Source organism: Hevea brasiliensis, chromosome 18 (genome assembly GCF_030052815.1).
Source record: "Hevea brasiliensis isolate MT/VB/25A 57/8 chromosome 18, ASM3005281v1, whole genome shotgun sequence".
Lineage (NCBI taxonomy): Eukaryota > Viridiplantae > Streptophyta > Magnoliopsida > Malpighiales > Euphorbiaceae > Hevea > Hevea brasiliensis.
Window position 1 is genome coordinate 41428384 of NC_079510.1, and position 13126 is coordinate 41441509.

Here is a 13126-nt window from a genome sequence, read left to right on the forward strand (position 1 = left end):
AAATTGCCTTTAATGTTACATCTAGCTAGCTGTACTTTCTCATATCTCTGACCACAAGAATCACTCAAGCACATAAGCAAGTGGGGGAACAGGATTCGGTCATAACAAAGAAAGCTGACACCGCCGACGCGTGGTGGCTCAAGATAGAGACTTGGACAAACCAAATGCGCTGACCTTTTTATCTATATAAGCTTGTCACCATGTATCATTTCTCCATCTACTACCGTTTCTTGATTCTTTTGCTCGTGTTCATAGCCTTTCAAAAGCTGTTCCATTTGTTTATAAAGAATATTGTGTGTAGCTTGTTCTTGATCTTGAGAAATTAAAAAGAAATGGAAACTTCATTTCATAACGTTTTGACATCTCCTGCAAAAGCAGTAGCTGTTATACTTTTGGTGCTGCTCTTGAACACTGCATGCCAGGCTCAACTCACCTCTACATTTTACGACAATTCTTGTCCAAATGCACTCAGTGCTATCCGAACTTCTATCAGAAATTCAATTGCCGCAGAGCGAAGAATGGCAGCTTCCCTCATTCGCTTACACTTTCACTATTGCTTTGTTCAGGTACTACACATAGGCTCCTTTCTCCTGCCATATATAATTAATATTATTCTATGAGCATTGCTTAATGAGTTCTTGATCTTGTAGGGTTGTGATGCCTCAATATTATTGGAAGAGACTCCATCTATCGAGAGTGAACAGACCGCACTTCCCAATAAAGATTCCGCCAGAGGTTATCGAGTCATTGAGAAAGCGAAATCTGAAGTAGAGAAGATATGCCCTGGAGTTGTATCTTGCGCAGATACCCTCGCTGTGGCAGCAAGGGATGCATCTGCATATGTAAGTTTATTCAAACTCTTGTTTCAGATGCTATACTCTTCTAAAGTTATAATTTATTAATTTTTTGACATTTTCTTCATAAACGTATCAGGTGGGAGGTCCATCATGGACAGTAATGCTTGGAAGAAGAGACTCAACTACTGCTAGTAGAACTCTAGCCAACAGTGAACTTCCCAGTTTTAAAGATGGCCTGGACAGACTTATATCTCGCTTTCAGAGTAAAGGCCTTAGTGCAAGGGATATGGTTGCCTTGTCAGGTACCATATGTACATATGCTTATCTAACATTCCTTTAATTAGCAGCAAATCATTCTCGGCCAATTGAAGTACTTTTATTTTCAATTGCAGGTTCTCATACCATTGGTCAAGCCCAATGCTTTACTTTCCGTGATAGGATATATAGCAATGGCACTGACATTGACGCTGGATTTGCAAGCACTCGCAAGCGCACTTGTCCAGCTGTTGGGGGTGATGCAAATTTGGCTCCATTTGATTTGGTCACTCCTAATTCTTTTGACAACAATTATTTCAAGAATCTTATACAAAAGAAAGGTCTTCTTGAGTCTGATCAAATTCTTTTTGGCGGAGGTTCCACAGACAGCATTGTTTCAGAATATAGCAGGAGTCCTGCAGCTTTCAGCTCAGACTTTGCTTCTGCCATGATTAAAATGGGAAATATTGATCCTCTCACTGGAACTGCAGGAGAAATAAGGAAAATCTGCAGTGCTATCAACTAGTTTATGTTCTTCTATTACATTCATTAACCATAAATATGCGCCTGTCTAATTCATTTCTCGACCAGTTTTTTCATTCTTTATATATTTCATCAATTGTGTAAATTTGAAGTATTATTCTTATATTCAATTTCAATTGTAATTCATTTCATTATTTGTATTCTTCACTGTTTTTTTTTTAATAATAAAGGTTGTATTATTATTTAATTTTATTAATACTAAATTTAAAATAATATATCACATCTCATTCTCTTATTGTATTCCCACACATTATTTACGTCATTAATTTAAATTTGCAATGATCAAATATTAAAATATGTTAATTGTGTATTAATCTAATAATAAAAATTAAGCCATCTAAAAATGGTCGCTAAAATTTAAGTTAATTAATCTCACCAATAATGAATTTTCCATCTCAATACTCAATAATAATAATAATAATAATAATAATAATAATAATAATAATAATAACATAATTGTATTCGACAACTTATCTCTAATCATATTCTCTTATCTTCTTTTTTATATATCAGAAAGTTTAAATAATAATAATAATAATAATAATCTAATTATATGACACCAAAATGGATAAATTTAGTTAAGCCAACTTTTCAGTCAAAATCAGTTGAAAAACAAAAAAATGAAAAGGTGGCTACGCGCCGTGGCTGAAAGCAGGGTCTCTGGCCTTACTCTATATGACCACGTGCTTACTTCTCCATGATCTCCAATCCGTTCTCATTTCATTTGCTTGTGCTAATTTGTCCCTGTTCTTGAGGAAAGAAAAGGAAATATGGTAATTCTACTTGGTGAAATCTTGGTATCTGCAGTAAAATCGGCAGCTGTCATGTTTATGTTGCAACTTTTGAACGCTGCATGCCAGGCTCAACTCAACTCCAATTTTATGAAAAATCATGCCTAAAATCACTCAGTAATCCGAACTTCCACAAGAATTGCTATTACACGAGAATGAAGAATGGCAGCATCTCGCATTCGCCCGCATTTTCACTATTCCTTTGTTCAGGTTTTTACTGCTCTTAATAATTACTGGCGCATTCCAATACTATTTCAATATACCCTTCAGTTAGTGATAGGAAATGTATGAATTGCTTGGTTTCACAGGGTTTTGATGCCTCAATCTTACTGAAAGAATCTATTGAAAGTGAAGGGCAGCCCTGCCAAGAAAGGATTCTGCTAGAGGTTATGATTTCATAGACCAAGCAAAATCTGAAGTGGAGATGATGTATCCAGATTAACCTGATATGCTGTCAACTAGTTTGTGCTGCTTCATGTTCAACTCCTATTAATGTCTAACTTAGGGATTATGGTTTCCACACATTTGTCATTTTATTTCTATTTCATAGTGTAATAAAGGGGGGGGAAAAATACAATTTGGTTTAATCATCAATCTCATTTTTAGTTGTTTTCACTAATTTAATTATTCCCAAATTTAAGTTGGATCCGGAAATACACAGACAGATACTTAGGCGTTGATCCCACAATCAGTGCCATTTTTCCATCAATCCCTGCGGAAGTGTGCGCAACTGTATTTCATGTTTCCAGTGGGGAAAAGGATAAAATCCCATCATTCAGCAATTTATTGTTTCTAGAGGAAAACCGAGTGGACTTAGCGCCAATTAGTGCTGCTGCACAACCCACAGGGAGTACAGGGCAACATCGCATAATGTCTCAATGATTCATATAACCATATGCCCTATGAGGCCAATCTTCTCAATAGCACAATGAGTAAAACAAATATGTGGACAATTCTGCTAACAAGCTACAAACCATAACTGTTGTATAACAAGTAAAGGGGTGTTCATCCTGTGGCTTGATGACCATTAACAATTAGATTGATCAGAAATAGCCATATTTTCATAAAAGCTATACAGATGCCAAGTGAAAGAATCAAAGTCGAACAAACACGCAGATCAGCAGTGAAAAATAGCTTCCAACTCAGGTGCTTCCAGGAGCATCACTTCCTGCAGCCGGCTTACGATTTAGGTAGCGAATAACAGCATCTTCAACCCTGTTCAATTACCAAATTTTAATAAAAATAAGATCAAATGTTTCTTTGAGCTTACATGTGGACATTAAAATTAGATTAGACTTCCCAGGCTTGATTGACTCTGCAAAGTCCCTTCCATTACATGAGTAGACACAAAATGGCAGTGATGACAAACAAATGAGTTTCAAAAAGGAATTAATAGCGATCAAGCTTACCATGGTTGGTTGAAGAAATCAGCACAGCGCTCCTTCTCAGCACTTCGACTAGCTTCTCCAGCTACAAGCTTCAAATCCTTGCTTTGAGATTCAATCAAAGCATTAATGAATTCCACAGGCGATTGGCTGAACCCAAGGAAGAATGCCCGCCTCCTACGATGTTCATGAATTTTCCTTATAGCAGCACATATTGCTTCATCACAGGTTTCAATCTCTTTGTTCTTCTCTGCATTGGCCAACAGAGCATTCAATTCCCTCTGTATTGGGAAGGGGACATCCACCACCACATCGTAGCATGCAGTTCCAACTGGACTGTTTCCTGAAAGCTTTATCTTGTGCTCTAAAACTATTGGTTGAGGAGGAGATAGATGCTGCGATATCTTCTGTGAAACCATGGTAAATTTCATCTTTGCTTCCCCAAATACTTTCTGGAGAGGTGGATCACAATTAAAGAAAGAAGGGTCCTCTGGATTCTGCAGTTTCCTTGCCTTCACATAATGCCAGATTGCAGCTATTATTCTTGGACGGGTGTCAACCTCAATACCAAGAACTTCCATCAAAGCTGGAGAGAGCTTAAATTTCTCAGGCAAATAGTTCATTTCCAACCGCATAGTAACTGTAAATTCTTTATCCCCCCTTCTCTTTACTTCAAAACCCTCATGAGTTGCAGGTGTTCGAGAATGCTCCCATACAATCATATGATTATCAGGATATAATCTCTGATCCAACATAATTGTCACCCTCTTGAAAAAATATGAGAACTTTGGATACAAGGGGTTTGATTTCTGAACTACTCCAGGTTGGTCAGGATCTATCCCATCTTCCAATATTCTCCCAACAATCTTAAGAGTCCAAGTTGGGGGCTCAGCATTTGGCTTCTTCGGAATTGTTCTGATCTGATTAGCAAAAGTGTTGAAAACATAAATTCGAAGTGTTTTCTGGACACAAGGAGGATTTTTAAGAGCCTCCTGGATGTCAACCTTTTTTCTAGATAAAGCAGCATCAACTCGAGACTCAAATTCAAGAAGCTGTGTATACAAAGCAGACTCAGGGAGAATTGCTGCCACTCTATCTTGTAGTTGCTTCTCTGGAAGCTTCTGCTTCTTCCTGCGAGCTGCAGGGGTGAGATCCATAGTTCTCAATGGGGAAATCATGCTTGGCATGGGAACACCAGGAGGCCGAACTGGGGGTTTTTGAGGTAGCCGCTTCAAATTCATGCTACCAGGAGTTGAAAATGAAGGTGAGGATGAACCCAAGTTTCCCAAGGCGGCATTTTGGGCTTGGCTAAGAGATATTCCCTGAGCCTGCAACTGAGCTTGGAACTGTGCATGCGCTGCTTGAACTTGAGCAGCATGAGCTGCTTGGGCCTGTGCTTGCACATGAGCCTGTTGCGCTTTCAACTGTGCCTGAGCAGTGACCTGTGCTTGGGACAGCTGGAACTGACCCTGAAAGCCGGTGCCAATTTGCACCTGAGATTGTGACTGTGAGAATGCTGGGTTCATGGGCAACGATTGACTGAGCATCCCCGTAGGTTGCCCAAGGCTCTTGGGCGGATTACTATTACTATTGTTGTTATTATTAGTAGTAGTACTATTATTGTTATTATTCACAGACATGGCTATCACTTCACACTATCTAATGAATTCCCTAAGACAGATCTAAAACCATAACAGAAAAAAAAAAAAAAAAAGGTGGGTTTACTTATGCATATTCTCCAAAACTATCAAATCTTAAAAACCGACAAAAAAAATGCGTAACCAAAGACAACTTTCACCAAAACCCTAAAACCCAGCAACAGCAAAATAATAAAAACCCCCAAAAACTCAAACTCCTAAGGCTCCGTTTAGTTCACAACAAAAACGAAATGGGAATTCGAATAACATTCAATTCCCATCTTTAGGATGCTAATTTTTGGGAATTAAATAAGTGATGTGCCCACAAGCCCGAAAAGATTTGTATAACCTTAATTCTTGGTGGTACTGGGCATCTGGCCTTTGCGACTCCAACCCCAAGCACCCACACCCAGAGCAGCTCCGTCCTCTGAACTGACACAAACGGCAGATCGAATCATTCACCAAGAAATTAAGATTCTTTAACACATAAAAAACAAATAGAGATAACACGCAACAAAGGAGAACAAGCGAGAGAAAGAGAGAGCGCTTACCAGGAGAAACAAGCCGGGAGCAGCTCAGCTGGGTGTGCAAATTTGAGCGAAAAGGCAGAGCGAGGTCCCCTGCCCTAGTAGTTGCTGTCGACGCTAAATAGTGGGTTGGGCGGAGGTGGGAAGATTTTCTTTCTTTCTTCAGATCAAGCCCAAATCCGACGTGGGTTTGGATTTTATCCAAGTGAAAAATGATGTAATTGAGGCGTTTAATAATTTCATGATTTATTATTGTTCACGGAAAATATTTCTTATTCTTTAATAGATTTTAAAAAATATTTTAAAAATAATTTTAATTTCATTTGATTGAAATATTTTAAAAATTGTTTTTCAAATAATAATCACAAAAGACATACTATTTAAAAAATACATGTATCCATATGAGAAAATTTATTCTTTGAAACAGTGGTATGTTTTAAAATGTTTTCATGTGAGGAGTTCTTTTATCTTCTAAGGTTTAAAATTTGGATGTATGTTAGATGCAGAGCACCAAAACATTTGGTGAATACGTGGCCTACAAAGGAAATAGAGTTTTTTTTTTTTCCTAAAGATAGAGATATTTCATTAATGGAGCCAACCCTATAATCAATATAAATCAATGCCAGCTCAAAACCGACCGATAATTATTGATATCGGAGATATCTAGATAATGGACACGTGGACTGAGTACTATTCAAGGGATATAATACACATTAAGGGCCAGCTCAAAACCAGCTGATCATTGTTTATATCGGAGATATTTAGATAATGGATTTAGATTTTATCTGGGCAAAGATAGAGATATTTCATTAATAGAGCCAAGCCTATAAATAATATGAATCAAAGCCAGCTTAGAACCAGCCGATAATTATTGATATCGATGATATCTAGATAATGAACACGTGGATTGAGTATTATTCAAATGATATAATACAAATTAAGGGCCAACTCAGAACCAGCTGACAACGGTTGATATATAAATATCTAGATAATAGACATGTAGACTAAGTACTATTCAAGAGATATAATACAAATTAAGGATCAGCCCAGAACAAGCTGATAACTATTGATATTGGAGATATCTAGATAATGAAAATGTAGGCTGGGTACTATTCAAGGGATATAATACAAATCAAGGGTTAACTCAGAACTAGCTGATAATTGTTGATATTGAGTATATCAAGATGATGGACATGTGGACTGGGTACTATTCAAGGGGTATAAGAGAACTTGAGTATTCAAGCGTGTGAATCTATTTTACTTGGAATGGTAGGTATCTACTTATATAATGGGTAGGCCAATAACGAATGAACAGGTGTAAAGTTGTCTTCAAGTGGGTTGTTTTAATCGTAGAATTCTGCACGTGAGGGATAATCATATTATTTTAGGGTAATAATGACTCTAACATATATGAGATGATTAAGACTAGAGATATCAGGGTGAATTTATAAAGTGGTTAGTCTATTCGACCTGTTCATCAGGGGTAGTCGACCAACTGACCTATTTTTTAAGGTAATTATCAAAAGTAGGTTGGAAGAGGGCATGAATTATCTTTAAATGGGATTATAACCGGGAGCGAAGTCAAGAATTTAACTCAGTGGGTCAAAAAATCAATACTTATAATTGCAATGGGTAATATGAATACAAATTTCACGAACATATTAATATACTAGATTTTTATTATTTACATATTAATTGTCAAAACAATAAACATAATAAATTTTAATATACTAAATAGATAATAAAATACTAAAGTAATATAATATTAGTTGAAATGGTTTTATTTACTTTACCGGTGAGTCTTTAAGTTGATTCTTTGTTATTAAAAAAAAAAAAAACAAAAACCAATTTGCCAATTGATTGTAGAATTAAATAGATAAAATTTACTTATAATTAAAATACGCATGAACAATTAGGAAAACTTAATTCTTGATTATTAATTGAATAATAGAATTTGAATTATAAAATAAAAAAAATTTTAACTTATGAAATTGAATTCATACATTAATTTGTTGATAAAAAAATTAAAAAAAAAAAAGCTAATCGGTAAAAAAATAAAGAAAATAATAAAAAGAAAGAGCAATAAGAGAGGGAAAATTTGTAATTAGGGAAAATTGCAATTATAAAAGTACGAAAAAAAAAGTAAAAAAAAAATGTCAAAGAGGAAATAAAAGAGATGGCTATGTCATTTAGAGTATTAGTAAATAAGTTCCAATTTTTTTAGGTTTATTATTTATTTTAAAAAATTAAAATAATAGGTATTTAGGATAAAATATTTAATAAGTCTAATTTATTAAATATAATAATATTTTAAAAAATTAAAAAATTATTTTAATGAGTCATATATAATTTAGTATATATATAATATTTGTTTGCGCTTAGCCGGTCCCAAGCCCGGATAAAGGAGAAGGGTTGCGGTAGGTGACAACCAGCGTAAAAATTTCGTCACACCTTATGATATAGATTCAAATGATATAAACGTTGGGGCGTCCTCTACTAACGACGCGCTACATCGGAGCCCGGATGTAGTGAGAAATATGCAAGGGTGTAGGGCGTTCACCGAAAGCGACTTGCCATGCTGGAGCCCAGGTGTGGTGTTAAGTGAGCAAGGGTTCCCACATCATGGACGGGTATGGGTAAAGAAGTTAGTCCATAGAATAGATAATAGAACAGATAGTAGAACAGAACACAAGATAGACATAGAAAACAATAGAAGATATCATAAAAGGAGACCAATTAGGAAGGAACAGGATAGGAGGAGGATCAGGGTTGGTACTTGGAATGTTGGATCACTTACAGAAAAATTAATGTAGCTTGTGGATACCTTGGAAAGGAAAATGGTGAATATTGCTTGCATTCAGGAGACTAAATGGGTAGGAGAGAAAAACAAGGAAGTGGGTAATTTAGGGTACAAACTGTAATTTACCGGAAAGGAGAGAAATAAGAACGGAGTGGGCATAATCATAGACAGGACATTGAAAGACGCTGTAATAGCTGTGAAAAAAGTAGGAGATAGAATTATACTAGTAAAGCTAGTACTAGAAGGAAAAACAATAAATGTAGTTAGGCTTATGCCCCATAAATAGGACTAGATAGTGAGAGTAAACAAAGGTTTTGGGAAGATATGGATGATTTAATGCAAAGCATACCAAATGAAGAGAATATTTTCATTGGTGGAGATTTGAATGGACATGTAGGAAGTGATAGGCAAGGCTATGAGAATGTTCATGAAGGTTTTGGTTTTGGCAGTCGAAATGAGGAGGGAAAAAGCATCCTAGATTTTGCTATGACATACGACCTAATATTAGCAAATACCTACTTTATAAAAAGAGAGTCACATTTAGTGACTTTCAAAAGTAGGCAATATAGAAGCCAAATCGACTTCCTCTTAACTAGGAAGACAAATAGAGCTCTATGCAATGATTGCAAGGTCATTCCAGGAGAAGCTTTAACAAGTCAACATCGGTTAGTAGTCTTGGATGTCAAGTTTAGGAACAATTCAAGTAAGGTCAGAAGAAATAGTGTAGCTCAAACAAAGTGGTGGGAGTTCAAAGAAGTAAAGCAAGTGAAGTTCAAAAATGAGCTTCTCGAGTCCGAAGCATGAAAGCTGAATATAGAGCCAATGATATATGGATATAGATGGCATCAAAGATTAGAGAAGTAGCTAGAAAAGTACTTGGAGAGTCTAAAGGACATGGACCACCCTCAAAAGAGAGATGGTGGTGGAATGAGGAAGTACAAAAGGTAGTGAAGAGAAAAAGGGAATGGTATAAGAAATTACCTAAATGTGATAATAATGAGGCATGTGAACAGTATAAGATAGCAAAGAAATAGGCAAAAAAAAACAGTTAGTCAAGCAAGAGCACAGGCCTTTGAAAAGTTATATGAGAAACTTGGAACTAAAGAAGGGGAGAAAGATATTTATAGATTAGCACGGAGGAGAGAAAGGAAATGTGAAGATCTCAATCAAGTTAGGCGCATTAAGGATAAAGAAGGAAAAGTATTGGTGAAAGATGATGAAATTAAAGAAAGATGGAGAAATTATTTTAATGATCTCTTTAATAATAGTCAAAATGATAATAGCATGAATATAGACTATAGAACAATAAAAAAGAATGTGAATTATACTAGAAGGATTAGATCTTTAGAAGTAAAGGAAGCACTTAACAGAATGAAAGTGGATAAAGCCTGTGGACCTGATGGAATACCAATTGAAGTGTGGAAGTGTTTGGGAGATATGGGAGTGGCATGGTTAACTAAATTATTTAATGAGATTCTAAACTCAAAGAAAATGTCTGATGAATGGAGGAGGAGTATTTTAGTACCTATTTTTAAAAATAAGGGAGACATACATAATTGCTCGAACTATAGGGGAATTAAACTCATGAGCTATACTATGAAGTTGAGAGAGAGAGTTATGGAGCATCGACTACGTCATGATACTTCTATCTCTCTCAATCAATTTGGCTTCATGCCTGGTCGTTCAACTATGGAAGTGATTTTTCTCGTTAGAAGCTTGATGTAGAAATATAGAGATGTGAAGGAAGATCTACACATAGTTTTTATTAATTTGGAGAAGGCTTATGATAGTGTTCCAAGAGATGTCATATGGAGTGTGTTAGAACAAAAGAGAGTATCTATTAGGTATATACAAGTGTTGAAAGATATGTATGAAGGAGCAACTACTATTGTGCGCACAGTGGGAGGGGACACAAGAGATTTTCTGATCTCAATTGGATTACACCAATAATCAGCTATAAGCCCTTACCTTTTTACATTAGTTTTAGATGAATTGACGAAATATATATAAGAGAGTATTCCTTGGTGCATGATGTTTGCAGATGATATTGTTCTGATAGATGAGACGCGAAAAGGAGTCAATAGAAAGCTAGAGTTTTGGAGAAATACTCTAGCGTCAAAAGGCTTTAAGTTAAGTAGAACGAAGACAAAATACATGCATTGCAAGTTCAGTGAAGGCCAAACTGGTGATAGGGAAAGAGTTAGTTTAGATGGAGTGGTACTGTCCCAAAGTAATCACTTTAAATATCTCGGCTCAGTTCTTCAAGTAGATGGGGGATGTGAGGAGGATGTTAGTCATAGGATTAAAGCCGGATGGTTGAAGTGGAGACGTGCCACTGGAGTTTTATGTGATTGCAAGATTCTAAGTAAGTTGAAAGGAAAATTTTACTATACAGCCATACGACCAGCTATGTTATATGGTAGTGAGTGTTAGACATTGAAGGAGTCGTATGCGTCTAAGATAAGAGTTGCAGAGATGAGAATGTTAAGGTGAATGAGTGGCCATACTAAACTAGATAAAGTCCGTAATGAGAGTATTAGAGAAAAGGTAAGAGTGATACCAATTGAGGATAAGTTGAGAGAAGGGAGATTGAAGTGGTTTGGTCATGTGAAGCGTAGACATTCAGAGGCTCTAATTAGACAAGTAGAGCACATTAGGTTAGAGGATAAAAAGAAAAAAAGGGGTAGACCTAAATTGACTTGGAGGAGAGTATTACAATATGACCTAGAAGCATTACAAATTTCTGAGGATTTAACCCAAAATCGTTTAGAGTGGAGAAAGCGAATCCATATAACCGACCTCAAATTTTTGGGATAAAGGCTTAGTTGTGTTGTGTTGTATAATATTTGTTTTTTCAAATTGAGATGGGTCAATTGACCCCACTCAAGTACACTTGGATCTGCCCTTAATTATAGCCTTTAATTTTATTTCATAACATCATATAACTAAGGTTAAATAAATACGATCACTTCATCAAAAGAAATTAAGTGTTATTTTGATTGTGATAATATAAAATGTGTCGTCTCGAATATATATTTTCATTATAAGGTTAGGTTACCCCTATAAACTAAAGGAGACTTGATAACTGATTCTTTAAGGAAAATACATAATGGTAATTGGTAAATTCATAATGGAATAAAATATTTATTCTTTATGGTAAGTCGAAATTGGATATACAACCTCTTTTTTCTTTACTCAAGAAATAATCCAGACTGAAATAGTTGTATAAGCGAAATGATTTATTTCATATCTAGAAATTAGAAAAATATGACTCCTTTATATAGGGATACATATCTTTTATCTAAGAACTCAGCTAATTATATTGTATCATAACCCAATAGATCAATTTTAGAGAGATTCAACAACACAACTAAAAAAGGCCCAATAATCTAAGCTACTCAAAACCATCACAAGATCCTGCTCATAAGAAAAGAAAGAACCCTAGGCAGTAGAGGGATGCAATGCAAATGTCGTAGGAGGATACATCCCATGCCATACATGCGTCGCCCACAAAGATGCAATGCCCTGCACCCACCCTCCTCTAGGAAGAGGCACTAGGAAGATAAAAGATAAATAGGTCTTACACGCACCAACAAGTTTGTTGCAAAAGAAAGGTTAAACAATCCAGGTGCCAAACCCATAAAAGTAAGGTTGATAGGCAACCTTGAAGAACTATGGAAGCTATTGATCGGTACCAAAACAAGCAAGGGACGACATTGGTGGGCTCTTTGGTGTCCCATTCGCCCCTTTCAGGCCGATCTTCTATATCACACCTCGCGAGCAAAACCACTAGATGAGAACTGGCTCTCGTACCTTACAAGACCAAAGAAGCACACACTGTTTAGAGAGCTTCCAAAAACACTACAAACCCTCACAACCACACATGCAACCGAGACACTAGCTGCTTTAGGTCAATCGAAGAGAAACCCTCGCCGGTGAAGCTCTGGACCTACAAATGACAACCCAAAAACACTATATACTAGCCAACCCAATAAAGGGAGGGTATAAACCCACTATTGGGCGAAGGAGGAGGTGACCAATCCTACCTTTAAGGGGTTAAAGAGGTCGCAAGTCAACAATGAGAAAGAGACGGCCCCTAGAACAAGGGAAAAAAAGAGAGAAGAAGAGTAGAGAGCAAAAAAGGGTGATCTACTACTTACTTTAAAAGGAAAAGAATTGACAAAGATGAAACCTATATGAGATATTTTGTTGTTTATGTTGGGGATAGTAAGATGTGGAGCTAGGCGCAAAAAAAAAAAAATCTCAATAGATGTATTTATATTTAATTTTTATTTATTTCTCTAAATATCTATAAAAAATAAATAAATATAATAGATATTTATTTTTTATTAATTGGCCCCTCAAATTTTATATTGGTCCATAATAATTAT

At 36.0% G+C, this 13126-nt stretch overlaps 2 protein-coding genes across 3 annotated transcripts; one reads left to right on the forward strand and one right to left on the reverse strand.

Moving 5' to 3' along the window:
* The first annotated feature begins 221 nt into the window (after positions 1-221).
* On the forward strand, positions 222-1735 carry LOC110673119 (lignin-forming anionic peroxidase-like). The gene is made up of 4 exons (XM_058140812.1): positions 222-566; positions 651-842; positions 934-1099; positions 1190-1735. The coding sequence occupies exons 1-4, from the start codon at positions 333-335 to the stop codon at positions 1576-1578; spliced, it is 981 nt and encodes a 326-aa protein (XP_057996795.1). The 5' UTR covers positions 222-332; the 3' UTR covers positions 1579-1735.
* Positions 1736-3268: 1533 nt separating this feature from the next.
* On the reverse strand, positions 3269-6142 carry LOC110673110 (SWI/SNF complex component SNF12 homolog). Of its 2 annotated transcripts, none has more exons than XM_058140472.1 (3): positions 5960-6142; positions 3796-5835; positions 3269-3601 (listed from the first exon to the last, which is right to left on the reverse strand). In XM_058140472.1, the coding sequence occupies exons 2-3, from the start codon at positions 5409-5411 to the stop codon at positions 3529-3531; spliced, it is 1689 nt and encodes a 562-aa protein (XP_057996455.1). In that variant the 5' UTR covers positions 5412-5835; positions 5960-6142; the 3' UTR covers positions 3269-3528. The 2 variants fall into 2 exon arrangements, with proteins under 2 accessions (XP_057996455.1, XP_057996456.1); XM_058140473.1 differs by having other exon boundaries at positions 3796-5840.
* Between the last annotated feature and the right edge of the window lie 6984 nt (positions 6143-13126).

Excerpts from the sequence above, each read along its gene's own strand:
- LOC110673119 (XM_058140812.1), top strand. The coding sequence starts at position 333 with ATGGAAACTTCATTTCATAACGTTTTGACATCTCCTGCAAAAGCAGTA. Across the intron at positions 843-933 it reads CAAGGGATGCATCTGCATAT|GTGGGAGGTCCATCATGGAC; the intron begins GTAAGTTTATTC and ends TAAACGTATCAG. Across the intron at positions 1,100-1,189 it reads GGATATGGTTGCCTTGTCAG|GTTCTCATACCATTGGTCAA; the intron begins GTACCATATGTA and ends TTTCAATTGCAG.
- LOC110673110 (XM_058140472.1), bottom strand. The coding sequence starts at position 5,411 with ATGTCTGTGAATAATAACAATAATAGTACTACTACTAATAATAACAAC. Across the intron at positions 3,602-3,795 it reads GATTTCTTCAACCAACCATG|GGTTGAAGATGCTGTTATTC; the intron begins GTAAGCTTGATC and ends GTAATTGAACAG.